The 17926-nt window shown below is 36.4% G+C and overlaps 1 protein-coding gene across 15 annotated transcripts in view; it reads right to left on the bottom strand.

The window, feature by feature from the left end:
* Nucleotides 1-17926, bottom strand: part of VPS54 (VPS54 subunit of GARP complex) — a 195152-nt gene that overhangs the window by 47706 nt on the left and 129520 nt on the right. For 14 of the 15 annotated variants that reach the window (XM_078444555.2, XM_081795273.1, XM_078444559.2 and 11 more), the window contains 3 exons: nucleotides 8055-8162; nucleotides 5424-5518; nucleotides 149-1554 (listed from right to left, as the gene is read on the bottom strand). In XM_078444555.2, the coding sequence (XP_078300681.1) occupies nucleotides 1449-1554; nucleotides 5424-5518; nucleotides 8055-8162 (309 nt within the window). In that variant the 3' untranslated portion in view covers nucleotides 149-1448. Of the gene's footprint in view, nucleotides 1-148; nucleotides 1555-5423; nucleotides 5519-8054; nucleotides 8163-17926 lie in introns of those variants that run through there. The other variant, XM_078444560.2, reaches the window with a different exon arrangement.

The following is a 17926-nucleotide window of genomic DNA, read 5'->3' as shown; positions in this document are numbered from 1 at the left end:
ATCAGCTCTGCTGGTAGTTGAATTTGTGGCTTTTCTCTAAGGATTAATTACATTTTCTAATTCTTCCATTCTTGTTTTTAAGTAGGCTGCTTGTAACTTAAAATTTACTTGTACAGTATTAAAAAAAAAGTTGCCTTATAAAGTCTGGTAATTTTTTACAGCTTTATTTTAGACAGTTTAAGAACCAATGACATACCTTAGTAATGATAAAGAAAACAGGCTTTCCTTTTAGGAAATGGAAGAGCACAAAATAAGACTATTATTTCATTGTACATAATCACAACAAGATTAGGCACTCTGACGGGGTTAGGCAAGACTCCCGGTGTGAGGTGAGGCACAGGCACTTTCATTTGTGGAGTGCTGCTGATTCTAATTTTGAAGGTAGGTATTATAAAATCTTTAAATAACTTACTCATCACCTTATATTTCTGGCCGCAGAACAGCAGCCTATATTTTAAAAGTTCCATTTCTCCCTGGTCTTTGTTCATATACATGTCAAAAGTAACTCAAAAACAAAAACCCAAGGGGGCCATACTTCATCTGTTATCTAAATGTTAAAATGAGAACTCATAAATACTCAGAATATATGAAAATGTATTCTAACCATTTGCTAGAAATAAAAAGGCAAAAAAACCCACAAACCAAACCCTTCATAGATACTTGTATAAAAATACAGCTATTAAACTGCAGCCTTTCACATACCCCTTCTGAAAAGTATTTAAATTAGTAGTTGCATAAATAAATGCCAATATCTTTTTCTTTAATTATTACTGTGATCAGACTTTCAAGTATTTAGACTATTCTGGAAGGCTTTACTCAGATGACATACAGTGGTGGTAGAAAGATTAAATACGTGACACACGAGGCCTGAAACTTGACATTGGTCACTAAAACAAAAATTGAGTTCCTAAATCCAAGCAATCAAAAGATGTTTATTTTTCATAGAAAGATCTGTGTAAAAAAATAATTTTTCAAACAGCTTTACTTTCATAGAGAAAACTTTCTACAGAGGTTGACTAAGATTTTAATATTTTAAATTGTACCATCATTAAATAAGGTGGGACACCATATGAATTTCATTGCACTGGAAGAAATGCAAAGCATTTTTTAATATAAAGTATACAGAGCATTCTAGTCAACTACAGCTGTGTTACAGCTATGTGTTCTTTTGGATTTGGTCCAAAGAAACCTGAGTCTGTTTCCAGAGAGAATGAAAAATGTTATAGACACCTGATCAGTTACTCCTCACTGAAGGAAGCATAAAAATGGCATTCCTTGTAGATCCCACTGAATCCCAGTTTCCCAACACTGATACTTTCCTTTCCCCCTTCCCCTATCCCGTTCACTCTGGGTTCCAGGTTCAGTTCTTGAATCACAGGCATCCATATTTTCTTCACAAACATACACATCCCATGGTCAGATGAGCTACCCAGTTTTCCAGTATGTCATCACCTCTTCTGTTCCCAGATCTCGGACATATTTAGGTCCAAATCTTTAAGGCCTTTTAAGGCTTGAAGATTTCCAGTGTAAAAAGCTACATCTGCTGTGACCAACCTAAACATTGGAGAGAAAACTATTTTTAATCTCACACTCTCTACGATAAAGTAGCAATGCTCACAGAGTCAGTCTTATTCCTAGCTGCTAGACTATTAAAATTCAGATTTCCTAGGGACCAAATGTCAATAGATTTCTCTTAGCAAGATTCCTGCCATCATATAGAGCGCTCTATTTCAACAATAAATATCTTGAAAAGGAATAAACCAGTGCAGGTTGAAATTGGTTTCATAATTCTGCCCAATAAAAAAGATTTATCTCTAAAAAGCATGAAACAAAATAGAAAAATAATAGGTTAAGATGTTTTTTTGTAATCAGTTGTCACTAGACTATACAGTTGACCCTTGAACAACACAGCTTTGAACTGCGTGGATCTAATTAGATTTTTTTTGACATAGTACAGCACTAAATGTACTTTCTCTTATGATTTTCAAAACATTTTCTCCAGCTTACTTTATTATAAGAATATAGTATATAACCTACAAAGTATGTGTCAATCAGCTGTTGATATTAACAGTAAAGCTTCCGGTCAACAGTGGGTACTGGTACTTCAGTTTCTGGGGAATCAAAAGCTACATGTGGGTTTTCTACTTGAGAGTAGTTTGGTGCCCCTAACTCCTGCATTGTTCAAGGATCAACTGTACATATATATGACTGATGAAATCAGGTGAAAGACAAGGTTTCCTGAGTAACATCCAAAGAAGCTAATGAAGGCTGGGATTCATGCATATATATTACTACATATAAAACTAGATACTGATATATAGCAACACGAGATGAGAAAAGAAAGTGTTAACACTTTTGAGCATTGAGCTGTCACATTAATGTCTACACTTGAAAGAACATTCCAGGAAATAACACTCAGATACATATCAAAGCTCCATGCATGTAAAACAGGGACTGGTCTGAGTAGACGTATATTTTGACAAATATGGCCCATGGAAGAATAGGAGACCTTAATTTAGTAGTTTGTAAAAGAGAAGAAGAAATCCAGCTTTAGTATTTTAATGAACACGTAAGTTCTGGATCGCTGGACTACACGGGGACAGAGGTGTTAGAAGCACCCTTAATGTTTGTACTACAGTCTAATTTATAAATGCTTTTGGACTTACGTGCTTAATGTTTGACCTTTCATCACATGGCAGAATTTAACAAGGACCATATTTTTCATTTAAAACTCATCTAATTAAGATGCTTTAAAAAGATTTGAAATTATACTTGTGATAATATGGTAAGTGCACTGAAACTAACAGCAACAGCTCAAAACAGAACAAAACCTTTCTAAGGCAAGGTCCCCCACATTCAAAACTAAACGTAAAATTAACATAGATCTCCATTTAAAAATATTTCCATAATCCTATCAAAGTTGAAAATTATTGTTTAACATAAAAGGAAATATCGGCAAACACATATAACCAACAAAAGATTAGTTTGAGAGCATATGCAAAAATCTAACATCGACAAGAAAAAGATAATACCCAAGAGAAAAATGGACAAAGAAAATGAACAGGAAAAGTGAAATGAGAACACCTGAATGACTAATGAATATATGAAAAGATGACAAACATTAGGAAATGCAAATCAAAACAAGATACCACCTGCAATTATTAAATCTAATAGCAAATGTTGACAACATGGTGCAGCTACTTTGAAGAGTATTCTGGCAAAACCTAGCCGAATGAAAATGTACATATGCTTGTATTAACTTGTACAAGTTACTCTAAAGAAATACTTTAGAGTATACTCTAAAGAAATGATTACACCACTAGACATGCATATAGATCTTCACTGTGGCATAGTTGTAATGGAAAAAAGTAGTAACTTAGAAATCTCTCTTGGGGAAATGGCTGCATTAAATATAGTGGATTCAAGTGGGAGAAATGTCAAAAAATGGACAACTCCTATCAAATAGATAAACCAGTAACAATGCTGAGTGGAATAAAGTAAGCAGCACATGTACAATATACCATGTAAGTTTATAAAACAGTGCTACATATTTTTTTAAGATCTAGAGATAAGGAGAAGGACTTAAAAATGTAGGCCAAATTTATTAGAAATATTGACTAAGGTTGGAGAAAGAGAATGGGATTGGAGATGGGAGCCAGGGATACTTCAATTTCATTTGGAATGCCATTTTTTTTAAACATGAACATTTTTCCAAGCGAAATGATAAATGTTAATGATTAAGTAGCAGCAATACAAATATTTTCTTTACGTCTGTATTTTTAAAATGTCTTAAATAAAAAAAAAATCCATTTAAAAAACAGGGCTGGGGAGAAGGAAGGTAGCAAGTAACTGCTTAATGGGTACAGGGTTTCTTCTTGGTTTTTTTTTTTTTAAGCTTTGATCTTATTTTATTATCTGACTGGACAACTAGACAACAGGAACTAGAACACACTTGTGAATGCACTAACTGCTACTGAATTGTTAACTGCAAAATGGTTAATTTTATGTGAATTTCATCTTGGAAAAAAAAAAAGTACATTTTTAAAGCCATTCCAGGAACAAAAATTACTTATAAGCAGGTAGTTTATTATGTCTTTTGCTAGAGTCTAGAGGTCGATTTTCAGGGAATTCTATCTTTCAAGGAATCACTCACAAGACATAAATTGACTTACACAGAATTAGTGTCTTTAAAAGTGTATGACAGTGAAGATCTCTAGGTTGGTAAGACCCCCAAATAGCTATATTAACAGAGAAAATAATAGGTAATGAGTTAGCTTCAATGCTTCAGAACTACTGGTCAGAAAAACCCATGAACGAACCAACCCAGACTTAGAAGGTTATGGGTCGAGTAGGCTTAAAAATACTAGTTTTTTAAAAATAGTCTCTGAGACGTATTTGGTATTCATTAAACTGTCCTTGAACTTTTCTGTGGCTCTGAAACTTTTGAAAATAACAATTCTTAAAAAAAAAAGAAAAAGAAGAACCAGGTAATAATTAAGGGAGAGAATCAGATTGTTGCATAAAACTAACTCGGCGTGGCCAACACATTCAGTATTATGAAGCTCCCAAATATTTTTTGCAAAATCAATTCAGTGTACTTGTTTTGTTGGACAGGGCCAATTTCTGACTCTAAAATGCATTTTTTCATTTGTTCCTATAAGTTTGAAATTGAAGCCCAAAACTTAATGTTTTATTCCTAAAATCCACAGAACGGATAGCACACTGAGAAAATCATATTAGGATGTAGCTTCATGATCAGTGCTTTTGTATTTTATATAATTTTTCCCCATATCTTTATGTTCTTCACAAAAATTTTGTGATGGTACTTTTTACCATCATCCCTATTTTCAAATCCAAGAAAATAAAAGTGCAAAAATAAAAGTGATTTACCTAACGTGACACAACTAGTAAGTGGCAGAACTTAACCCAAGTTTTCTGATTCTAAATTGTTTTGTATAACTAAAATATTTCACTGATAGTACATATAATTTGTTCAAAAGCTTACAATAAAAATGTACATACACACACATTTTTTTGTAACCTTACGAAAGTTACAGAAGATTTTATCCTTCTCATTTTATAAATAAGGCAGAAGTTAAGTGGACCTTCTCATGGTCACACAGCTACAAACTAGGACTTCGAGTCCTGTCTGGATACAGGGAGACTACTGCATAACATAAGGATGTGCTACTGACCCACACTACCTCAAAACAGACATGTAAGTAATTGACCACTTATAAAACACTTTAATGTAGATAGACAGACAAGTTAATATAGATGTCCTCTCCACAGAGGAAAAAGTTGCTGATTTTACCATGGTGCAGATCTGGCAAGATTATAATGGAAAAGGACAGCGTAATGAATAAAAACCAATCAGGCAATCCAATACTGGAGCATGTAGTAAAAATATGTTGAAAACATACCCATTTTGAGGTCCTCCATCATTTATCACATTTAAATGAGATAACTGTTTTTTCAAGTGGAGTTTATAACTTGCATTAATTCTTAAAAATAACATCTGGAAAAGAAGTAATATGGTTTCTTAAAGCTCTTTTGAAATAGAAGACATAAGCATCTGAGTCATCAGTATCAAATCAATATTATTTGGAAAAAATCTATTTATTTATTTATTTTGAGAGAGAGCACGAGCAGACGAGGGGCAGAGACGGGGAGAGAGAATCCCAAGCAGGCTCGGTACTATCAGTGCGGAGCCTGACATGGGGCTCGAACTCCTGAAACTCGAGATCACGACCTCAGCCAAAATCAAGAGCTGGACGCTTAACCAACTGAGCCACCCAGGAGAAAATACTTTTTAAAAATCTTTGCTTTGGCATATACTTTTAAGATGCTACTCTGAAGGTATTTAGTTGCTATTTTAGTACAGTTTTCTCTATAGCTGGATAAAACCTCTTTTTCTTCTTATCAGCAGTACTTCTTTTAGTGATATGAATTATCACTGCCTTTCTGCTCCTTTGAAGTCCTCTGGGATATATAACTGGGATCAACCAAGCCAGGTATAAAGAAATGGAGAATTCTGCAGTATATTAAATAAGAACTTCAAGACAAAACAACAAAGTCACAATGGTAGAGGCAAAGATACTTTCATCCTTCTAAATTGATAAAATTACTTCAAAGTATTTTACTGCTCCTGCATGCAGAGTTTTGATTCAATGGCCCAATACTTCTGTGGGAAATACCTGACCTGAAATTATATACAGTTAATCTTTGGAAATGCTTTTGTGAGGGCACCTGGGTGGCTCAGTCGGTTGAGCGTCCGACTTTGGCTCAGGTCACGATCTCACTGTCCGTGGGTTCAAGCCCCACGTCGGGCTCTGTGCTGACTGCTCAGAGCCTGGAGCCTGTTTCAGATTCTGTGTCTCCCTCTCTCTCTGCCCCTCCCCTGTTCATGCTCTGTCTCTGTCTCAAAAATAAATAAATGTTAAAAAAAAAAATTAAAAAAAAAAAAGATTTTGTGGAGTAACATGTTTTCTATGGGAGGAAATATATATAAAGGCACCTATGGAATTTTGTGGAATTACTGGTATTCATGTGACAATACTGACATAAAAATCTAATTCTTGCCCAGCTTTGATAAGAGTTCCCTTTAAATTATGATGGAGATTAAAAAAAAAAAAAACAAAAAAAACAAACATGAAATACCTGTATGCCCAGCTCCTTGACCTGGCCATAATTAGAACTCAGATTGACAAATCCAAAAAGTGAGAATGTCAGAGGTGAGATCTTATACTTGGAATGAGAAGGATGGCTTGGCTAGGAAGAAATAAGGAAAAAAAAGAGAGACCCAAGTGGGTGCTCCATATCTTATGGCTCCTCCTCAATCCTCAGTGGGCCTCAAAGGAGTTGGATGATATTTAATCATGGCTTTGGAATGATTAATGAAAACCTAGGGAAGCATGCAGATGGAAGTCTGAGGTGGTATGGGAAAGGAAACCACCAGGAGAAAGAACAGCAAAAGTATTTGCTCCCAGATACCATTTCTATATACTCAACCATTTAGAGGCAAACTCAAATAAGAAACTTGTTTGAAGAGCAAAAATTCCAGTGAAAGTTAAGCTCATTAGTCATACAACTAAGCTTGTATTCCAACACTGTATCATTCTACAACTGGGCTCAAATGAGATAGCCTCGTACAGAGGGAACAAGCTAAGCTGGGTAAAGAAGACTGGAGGGGCGTCTGGGTGGCTCAGTCAGTTAAGCATCTGACTTCAGCTCAGGTCATGATCTCATGGTTTGTGGGTTCAAGCCCCATATCAGGTTCACTGCTATCAGTGCAAAGCCTGCTTGGGATCCTCTGTCCTCCTCTTTCTCTGTCTCTCCCCAGCTCACTCACACTCTCTCTCAAAAATAAATATACATTAAAAAAAAAAAGATTGGGAAAAAAATACTGGAATCTTTAAAGTATCAGGAGAGGGAAACAAAGCAAGTAGAGGGGATGGGGTAGAAGTGTAGGTGAACAATGGAGAAAACTCTGATAACACTTTTGTAGGGGAAGACAGTAGGGACAAGGAGTGGATATTTCACAGGTGAGAGGTGCCAAATTTTACTATTTTCCTGGTTTATGCACACTAAGATCATTTATGTTGATCTAACAAAAATAAGGTATACTGACTGAGTTATTTCATGTGTCCTCTCATTATTAATTCTATCACTAATTCCTTCATATCCCACTTGGATTATAATAACAGCAACATATTTTACTATTGATAAATGCCAACTCTGATTTTCAAACTGATACTATAATGAATGACGTAAGTAGAATCTAGGATCTCTATACTCAATGGACAAACAAAATATCTGCTTTTTATAATGCTGACCATATAGCAGAGCAATTATTGCTCTGGCCTGTTAGAGCTAGAGGCACTTTGAAATCAGACATTTGTATCCACATTTCACAGGTTAATATAACAGCTGAAAAAATAATCATATCGGAAAAATGAACTAGGCTTAACTGTACCAAAAGTATATAAAAAACACTCCAATTCTGTATGCATATGTTATGTATAAAAAAAGTAGTTTTAGGAATTACTACTCACTTGTGTTTGTTCTTCTGGAAGAAGATCAAATATAGCTTCATGCATTTTTGCCATTTGCTTACAAATATTCCTGAAACAGGCAGAAGGAACGGGAGCTTTCACCTCATACTGGCAGAGAAAAACAATGAGAATTATGTTCATGTCCTCTGGATTGTTAATTGTCTCCAGTGTTTCCTAAAACATATGTTTTTGGCCCATGTTACATGTCCAACTCTGGTATAGTTGAAACTTACACTTCAACCATGATCTGTGCTACTCAGGCATATCTCAAGAACTTTTCATTAACTATCCTAATCTAAGAAAGCCATCATAATTTAGTGGCTAAGAACACAGGCTGCTTCCTTTCTTAAGATAGACTGTTTGGGTTCAAATCCTAGCTCTTTAGATGGTTAGCTAATGCTGGGCAAGTTACTTCATTTCTATCTCAAAGGGCTTTCTGTGAGGACTTAAAAAGATGACTCATAAGAACACAAAACAGTGCTTAATACAAAGTAAGTGCTCAAAAAATGTTAGCTACCAATCTGGCTCAATATACAATGACGTGAATCTTTAAAGTAGGCCTTCCAGGGGCGCCTGGGTGGCTCAGTCGGTTAAGCGTCTGACTTCAGTTCAGGTCATGATCTCGTGGTCCGTGAGTTCGAGCCCCGCGTCGGGCTCTGGGCTGATGGCCTGCTTCGGATTCTGTGTCTCCCTCTCTCTCTGCCCCTCCCCCGTTCATGCTCTGTCTCTGTCTCAAAAATAAATAAACGTTAAAAAAAATTAAAAAAATAAATAAAAATAATAAAGTAGGCCTTCCAAATTAAGAGATTATTTTTTAAAGATGATTTTAAGAATGTGTCAACATGATCATATCCAAAACCAATAGGACTCTGGTATCAAAGTTTTCTTTTTCTTTTATAGGTAAGCCAATAAAGTAATCGTATTTACTTTAATTTTTTTTTTTAACGTTTATTTATTTTTGAGACAGAGAGAGACAGAGCATGAACGGGGGAGGGGCAGAGAGAGAGGGAGACACAGAACCGGAAGCAGGCTCCAGGCTCTGAGCCATCAGCCCAGAGCCCGACGCGGGGCTCGAACTCACTGACCGCGAGATCGTGACCTGAGCTGAAGTCGGACGCTTAACCGACTGAGCCACCCAGGCGCCCCTGGAAGGCCTACTTTAAAGATTCACGTCATTGTATATGGGTGGCTGAGCCACCCAGGCGCCCCAATCGTATTTACTTTAAAGATGTTGTAAAGGAAGACATTTTCAGCAATGACCTATACTGAAAATTTAAACTTAGGTAAATTCATTTTAACTATTCTTACATTTGGAACAATATACTGGTATCATTCAAACAGCCATCTTTGGCCCGTATCTTGTAATTCACAGCTTAAATTATATACTATTTTTATTTATAAGACAAATCTGGGCTAAATAATCTAATGTACTAATCTTACATAGTTATTAAAATGATAAGTTCCAATATATTGCTCTTAAAAGAACCATGCAGAAGTCACCACGTGACTGGACCAAGATCAGCAAAGTTGTGACCAACCTAATGGTTTACCTTTCTTCAGCCTAGAAATATAAAAATCCCCTTATCTTCTATTTTTTTTATTAATAATAGCGATATAATTCACACACAATAAAATTCACCCTTTTCAAGTGTACAATTAACTGGTTTTTAGTAAACTCATAGTTATAAAACCATTACCACTAACTTCCGAACATTCTCCTCACCCCAAAAGAAACCCATAACCTTTCACAGTCACTCCCATTCCTCCCTCCCTGAGGTTGCTCCTGACAACCACTAATCTCTATAAATGTACTCCTATAACACATGGCTTTTTGTGACTAGCTTTTTTCATTTAGCATAATGCTTTCAAGATTCATCCATGTTGTTGACATGCATCAATACTTCATCTTTTAAATGGCTGCATGATATTCTATTGAATGAATATATCACAGTTTATCCAATCATCTATTGATGGACATTTGGTTTCTTTCTACTTTTTGGCTATCAGTAATGATGCTATGAACATTCATGTACTGGTTTTTGTGTGGACAAATGTTTTCAATTCTTTTAGGTGTATACCTAGAAGTGGAATTACTGGGTCATATGGTAACTTTATATTTAATCTTCTTAGAAAATGCCAAATTTTTTTTAAAACCCTACCCAGCAGTGTATGAGGGTTCCAATATCTCCATATCCTCACCAACACTTGTTACTGTCCTTTTATTTAGGCATCCTAGTAGTTATGAAGTAGTTACCTCGTTATGGTAACATCCCCTTATTTTAACTACCGCCCTGTACTGAATAGTATCTGCCCAAATTCATGTTTACTCTGAACTTTATAAGGTCATACTGGATTAGAGTGGGCACTAAATCCACTGACTGATGTCCTTATAAAAGAAAGGAGAGGCACTTGGGTGGCTCAATTGGTTAAGAGTCCTACTTCGGCTCAGGTCATGATCTCACAGTTTGTGAGTTCAAGCCCCACGTAGGGCTCTGTGCTGACTGCTCAGGGCCTGGAGCCTGCTTCAGATTGTCTCTCTCTCTCTGCCCCTGTCTCCCTCTCTCTCTCTCTGCCCCTCACCTGTTCACGGTCTGTCTCTCTCTCTCTCTCTCAAAATAAATAAACATTAAAAAATTTTTAATAAAAAAAATTAAGGAAATTTAGAAAGACACACAGAAGGAAAATGGCCACATGAAGACAGAGGTAGAGACTGAAATGGTGCATCTATAAGCCAAAGAATGCCAACAGAGAATGACAGCAGGCACCAGAAACTAGAAAGAGGCAGGGAAAGACTCTTTGCTAGAACCTTCAGAGGAAGCATGGCCGACAACACTTTGATATAGGACTTCTAGCTTTTAGAATTATGAAAGAATAAATTTCTGTGGTTTTAAGCCACTTGGTCTGTGGTAATTTGTTTTGGCAGCTCTGGGAACCTAGTACACCCCCAAAACCTTCCTTCACACCTAAAGATGAACCTTGCTTTCCCTAAAGATACCATTCTTTTTTTTTTAAATTTTTTAAAAATGTTTATTTATTTTTGAGACAGAGACAGAGCATGAACAGGGGAGGGTGAGTGAGAGAGAGAGAGAGAGGGAGAGAGAGAGAGAGGAGAAAGAGAGAGACAGACAGACAGACAGAATCTAAACAGGCTCCAGGCTCTAAGCTGTCAGCACGGAGCCCAATGCAAGCCTCGAACCCACAAAACACGAGGTCGAAGCAGGGCTCGAACTCATGGACCGCGAGATCATGACCTGAACCGAAGTCGGACGCTTAACCAACTGAGCAACCAGGCGCCCCCCTAAAGATACTATTCTTTCCATCTAACCTTCACCATCATATTTCTTCAGTCACTGAAACTTGATACCATATTCTTTATTCTCAACCCTTAAAATTTGATTCTTGCCACCACCCAAACCACCTTCTTCCACTATTAACAATCTTCTGAAATTTCTTTCTGCCAAAATCACTAAAGACATCCAAACTTCCAAATTTAGTAACTTTTCTACTTCTGCTTCCTCACTACTCTGCAGTATTCACATACCTTCACGCTTGAAACACAGTCCTTGTGTGACACAATGCTTTCCTGGTTCCTTCCTCCCCCTCCTGGAGGAAAAAGACGTCTCCTATCTCCTAAGTGCAAAGCTTCTTCCGTGTTAACCCCCCTCATTTTCCCTTCTTTCTCTCCTATCAATCTCATTCAATCTAACAGCTTCTAATTTATCTCTAATCCAGAACCACTTTATTAAGTCACACATTTCCTAAATGTTCCATACCATAACTGAGTTTACTATAAGCTTTCCCAAACCTGCCTCTTTCCTGTTTCAATTACTATTGCTGTTATTACAATCCTCCTGCTCACACAGCCTGGAAATCTCCAGCTCAGTTTTTATTCCTCCTTCTCCTTGGTTCCTTATATTGAATTGGTGACTAAGTGCCATCAAATGTACTTTCAGAGTATTTTGCACATTAATACTCTAGGTCAGAGTTTCTCAACCTCTACACTACTGACATTTTGGCTACATCATTCATTGTTGCAAGGGCTGTCCTGTGTATTATAGGATGTTCAGTACCAGTATCAGCCCACTCCCCAAACTCCGACAACCAAAAATATCCCAACATTTCTGAATATCCTCTGGGAACAAAACTGTCTCAGTTGAGAAACATTGCCCTAGGTGAGGTCTTCAATACTTCTTATGTGAAAAAAATATACTAGCATTTTAATGAGTCCAATTATAAGGTCAACAAACATTAAATAAAGCTGCTTGGTACACAGTAACTTCTGGATAAGTATTTTCTTAGATGTGTATGTATATGTACATATATGTATGTATATATGTACATATGTATGTATATGAGTATATGGACCTACATATGAGAATACGTATGCTGGAATGAATGCGTCAGATACTACAATAGTTGGAGTGTACAAAGATGAATCAGAGACAGGGAGCTTTGGGGAGCTCCCTAAAAGCTGGCTGGTGTTCCAGAAAGTGGACATTGCATGCTACAGAACACGGATGAAGGACATTTAGGCAATAGTGGAGGTGGCTTCCTGAGCAGCACACCTGGGCTGCTGAGTCTTCAAATGATAACAATTAAGTGAAACTATTTCAAACAGAAGACATTTCATATCACCTCAAATCCATTCTACATACTATCTGATAAGTCCTTCTGAAGTGCAATTCTAATCAGGTGATTTGTTAGTTTAAAAATCTTGGGGTTCTACTTCTGTTTAAAATTTAGAAAGCTGTAAGACAATGTTCTACTACCTTAACCACAAGAAAAACCATAATAATTTACAAAATCATAACTTTTCTTCAACCCATCAGAGAACAAAGGTCCCCAGAACCACGGGAACGAATTCCAAAGAGTCACAAGCCCTTCTGAGGAGATGGGACACACGGAATGTCTCATTATGGCAGAGCATAGGAAGAAGAGGTGACTACCACAGAAGCAAAAAAGAAAGAAAACAACTAACATTTTAACAAAATCCCAAAGGCCAAATATGAACTAGTACATGTTTACAATAAATGAGAACTCTAGCTATAAGGAGAGTGTGCACTCATTCACACTCTCGGAACTCGGTACTCGGAAGCAACACTGAGATCAGAGCAGGAGACCACAGAGTCACAGAGTCACTCTCAGTAGCAGCACAGACAAGCAGGAGGCGAATGGCTGCCACTAGAGAAAAGGAACCAATGCCGACGAATTCCCTGCACCCTCCTCTTATACCAAGCAAAAGCCTTAAGTCACTGAGAAAGGGCACCAAACTCTTTCATCCCCAGGGCCACTGTGTGAGGAACAGAAACAGAAAATACCTTTAAGCCTAGGATCATAAACCAAATTGGTTACCACTGGAGGAGGGGTGGGGCCACTGAGAAGGCTTCACATCCCAGGACTTACATTACCTGATTCCAAGACTTCTAGTAATGCTACAGTAGTTAAGACAGTGTGGTATTGGTGTAAGATGGACTTACAGATCAAAGGAACAGATTAGACAGTTCAAAAAAAGGCCCACACAAAAATAGCCAATTGATTTTCAACAAAGATGCCAATGGAGAAAGGATAGCCTTCAACAAAAGGTGCTGGAACTATCCAGAAAAATGAACACTGACTCATACTTTGCACTACATACAAAAATCAACTAGAAATGGATCACAGATATAAGAAAACACTGGAAATTATCTGTGTAACTTGGGTTATACAAAAACTTCTTAGGATAGGACACAAGCATGAACAATAAAAGAAAGAAATGATAAACTGGAATTCATCAGAATTTAAAACTGCTTTTGTATGACACTGTCAAGAAAATGAAAAGATAAGCGATAGACTGGGAGAAAATACTTAAAAACTCTCCAAAAAATAAACATTAAAAAAGTTAAACAAAACAAAAACAAAAAAACCCATACAGACAATATAAAGTGCGGGTGAAGACGAAGAGCACCCCGAACTCTGATATATCAAAAGTAGGAAGACAAAATGGTACAATCACTTCAGAAAACAATTTGGCAGTTTTTTGTAAAGATATTATAAAGTTTTGCATTTATGTACAAAAGTTTTGTATTTACACAAAAGAAATAGAATACATGCCCACATAAAGATGTGCACATGAATGTTTATAGCAGCATTATTGTAACAGGCAAAGACTGGAGACAACTCAAAGGTCTATTCACTGATAAATGGATGAATAAACAAAGTGATGCATCCGTACAATTGATACTACTCTCTAATAAAAAGAACAAACCACTAACATATGCTATAAATTTCAAAAGCATTATATTAAATGAAAGGAGCCTGGGACAACAGCTACATTCTGTAAAATTCCATTTATAGGACATTTTGGAAAAAGCAAAACTATACAGATGAACATCAGATCAGTGGTGTCAAGGTTTTGGGATATGGGAAGAGAACTGACTGCTGGAGACAATGTTTAACAGTGATGGAACTGGTCAATATCTTGATTGTGGTAGTTCTATTATTAAAGTCATCATATACTTAGGGTGAATTTTAGGGGTGCTTGGGTGGTTTAGTTGGTTGAGCGTCTTATTCTTGATTTCAGCTCAGGTCATGACCCCAGGGTAGTGGGAGGGAGCCCTGTATTGGGCTCTGTGCTGAGCATGGAGCCTGCTTAAGATTCTCTCTCTCTCTCTCTCTCTCTCTCTCTCTCTCTGTGCCTCTCCCACACTCTCTGTGTCTCTCAAATGAGAGTTTCTTTTTTTAAGAAAAAGGGTGAATTTTATTGAACGTGTTATAGCCCCGTAAACCTGACTTAAACTGTTTAGCTTTCCACTGGTAGTCAAAACTCTTCACTATCTTCCTAACATATCTCAGTTCACCTAACAATCAGTTCACTCACCCTAATTCATTGGCTAAATAGAGTAACTTAATTTTGTTGTTATTAACAACAATAGCAAAAGCATTAGCATTCAACATTTACTGGAAACTTGCTATAGTCAGACACATGATAAAAGAAAAGCACCCCATGTATATTATCTCATTAATCCTCACTATAACCTTATGAGGCTCTATTATTTTCCCAATTTAAAGATAGAAACTGAAGTTAAGGAAATTAATAATTTTTCCAAGGTGCTTCAATGGCAAATATGTGACAAACATTGAATTTGAACTTAGGTCTACCTGACTCCAAAACCCTGACACTAAACTTCCTCCTTATGATTCTTACCTACATGCTGTTACCTCAGAGTATCTCTTTACCTCAACTTCATTTGCCCTAACCATGCCTATCTTTACGAGCAAAACTTAGATGCATGCCACATCCCTAAAGCTTTCCCAGATCTCCCTCCTCAGCTGGCAACCATCTCTTCCAAAGCATTAAAAGTTTCAATAGCACAAAGTCAATTCCTTACTTGTGGCACTTTACATATTCTATTTCCTGTTAAAATTATCAATATACTTTTCCTATTGGATATTTTACTATTTGAGGGACAATGCTGAAGACTTCCTAACCCTTATGTATCCTGGTTACTTAACACAATTTAACTTCCTGAATGAATGAATAAGTGAAGGCTGGGACATTAGTTTAGTCAGTAGTACAATTACATATTAATGATTCATTCTACCCAAGCAATGGTACCACTACTTATTAGCTTCTTAGAAAGAGCCTATATTACTGTGTTATCCTTCTTTCTCCAAATAAAATTTTCAGATAAGAAAATAAAAAGCTAAAATTAAGAGGCTAACCCAACTCAAACATTGTTTGGTATTTCAGTATGAATTAAAAACAGAGCTAAACTCCTGGACAACACATGAAGCAAATACAGCAGGGAAGGGCAGAGAGACATGTTAGTACAGAGAGAATGTAACAGGTCAAGGTAATGGGAGAAGTAGTTAGTAGGAAAGATAGTAGTGAAAATACTAAGTTGCAAAAGTCTAGGCACATTCTTAACATTAAAAATAATGAGGAGCAGGATATTTAAACTTTATAAAAGACGTAGGAAACAGTAACTAAATGTACTGTGTAGACTATGTAGAGAAGCCTCTGTTCAAACAAGTTATTGAAAAAAGACATTTTGAGACAACTGATAAATTTTAGATAAGAATAAATATTAGATGATATTAAGGAATTATTGCTAATTTTGTTAGGTATGATATGGTAGCATGAATATTTAACAAAGGGTCCTTTGGTTTTAGAAATACATACTATGTAGGGATGAAGTATCGTAATGCCTCACATTTATTTTAGCAAAAAAAGCAAGATATGACTATTAAATAGAGGTGATAAATATTTGCAAAGCTCATTAAATAATTCTTTATTTTTTATCAAAAAATTAAAAATTAAAAAATGAATAAAACTAATTGCCACAGGAAAATGTCTAGCCACAGTCCCAATTCTTGGTAAAAACAAACAAACAAAACAAAAAAACAAACAAAACTCTGTATGACCAAAATGATAGAATAAAGTCAAGGTTTTAAGAGTACTGGCACTTTTTTGGGTTTGCTTCATTATATTCCACAGCTTATTCCTAATTCCACTATTTAACATTGTTAGGTGTTTGCAGTCCTCTGCCTTGTTAGATGGTAAACTTTTTGTTAAAAATTATTTTTCCTCCAGGTTTTTATTTAAATTCCATTTAGTTAACATACTGCGTAATATTAGTTTCAGGTGTAGAATTTAGTGATTCGTCACTTACATACAACACCCAGGGCTCATCACAAGTGCCCTCCTTAATACCCATCACCTATTAACCCATCCCCTGCCCACCTCCTCTCTGGTAACAGATGGTAAACTTCTTGAGAGTAGTCACATTGTTATTTATTGACTTTTGGTAGACAGAAGAATGACAAGTATCAAAAAGCAAAACTGGTGAAACAGAACTGCTTTTGAATTTAGTTACTACTTGGCAACCATAAAGAAAATCAGAGAATTCCTAAACAATATTTCTTCTCCATACAAAACTAGAAACTAATTTAACAGGTAGAACATAATACAGGTATGTTTGCACATGACTATAAATTCTTTAAGCTTCTTAAAAGCATAAAACATCTAGGTTATCTATCAGCCACCTCAGACATTCTCAAAGTGCAGTCTGGGGACACCTGGGAGTCAGATACTCTTTCTAGGAAACTGTGGACTAAAATCCATTTTCATAATAATACTAAAATGTTACTAACTTTTTCACTCTCATTCTCTCATGATTGCAGAGTAGGGATTTTTAGAGGAGTTGAAACAATGTCATCATTCTGATGGCCAATGGAATGCATGTTTGTATATTCTTGTGTTTTAAATTTTTCTTAGTTTTAACGTCTAATATGGTACTTACTGATTGGTACAATTTGTATAAATAAAAGCTGTTTGAGGTCGTTGATTATTTTTATTTTTTTTTTAATTTTTTTTAACGTTTATTTATTTTTGAGACAGAGAGAGACAGAGCATGAACAGGGGAGGGGCAGAGAGAGAGGAAGACACAGAATCTGAAACAGGCTCCAGGCTCTGAGCTGTCAGCACAGAGCCCGACGCAGGGCTTGAACTCACGGACCTTGACCTGAGCCGAAGTCGGACGCTTAACCGACAAAGCCACCCAGGCGTCCCCGTTGATTATTTTTAAGAGTGTAAAGAGGGGTCTTACAACCAAAGCATTTGAGACCTATTAAATGCAATCTTATTTTCCAAGCACTCTTTCCCCACTGTCACCTTCAAAGGTGCGAGTACGTCTGTATCTGTGAATGGATGCCATTTTATCTTGCACTTTTATGATTTTCATGTGCCTGCTGCTCCTACCATCTCAGAATCCTGAAGAATGCAAATAGCAGAAAAGCATACCAAAGTGCCTCGTCTGATGATTACCCTAAACATACTCTTGGGCAAAACATATAAACTAAATAGACCTTCAAAATTTCAAGTTATGAAATTT

The sequence above is a fragment of the Panthera onca genome, chromosome A3 (genome assembly GCF_046562875.1).
Source record: "Panthera onca isolate mPanOnc1 chromosome A3, mPanOnc1 haplotype 2, whole genome shotgun sequence".
NCBI classification, from domain to species: domain Eukaryota; kingdom Metazoa; phylum Chordata; class Mammalia; order Carnivora; family Felidae; genus Panthera; species Panthera onca.
Note: the sequence above shows the minus strand (reverse complement) of the source record. Positions and strands in the feature narration are given on the sequence as shown.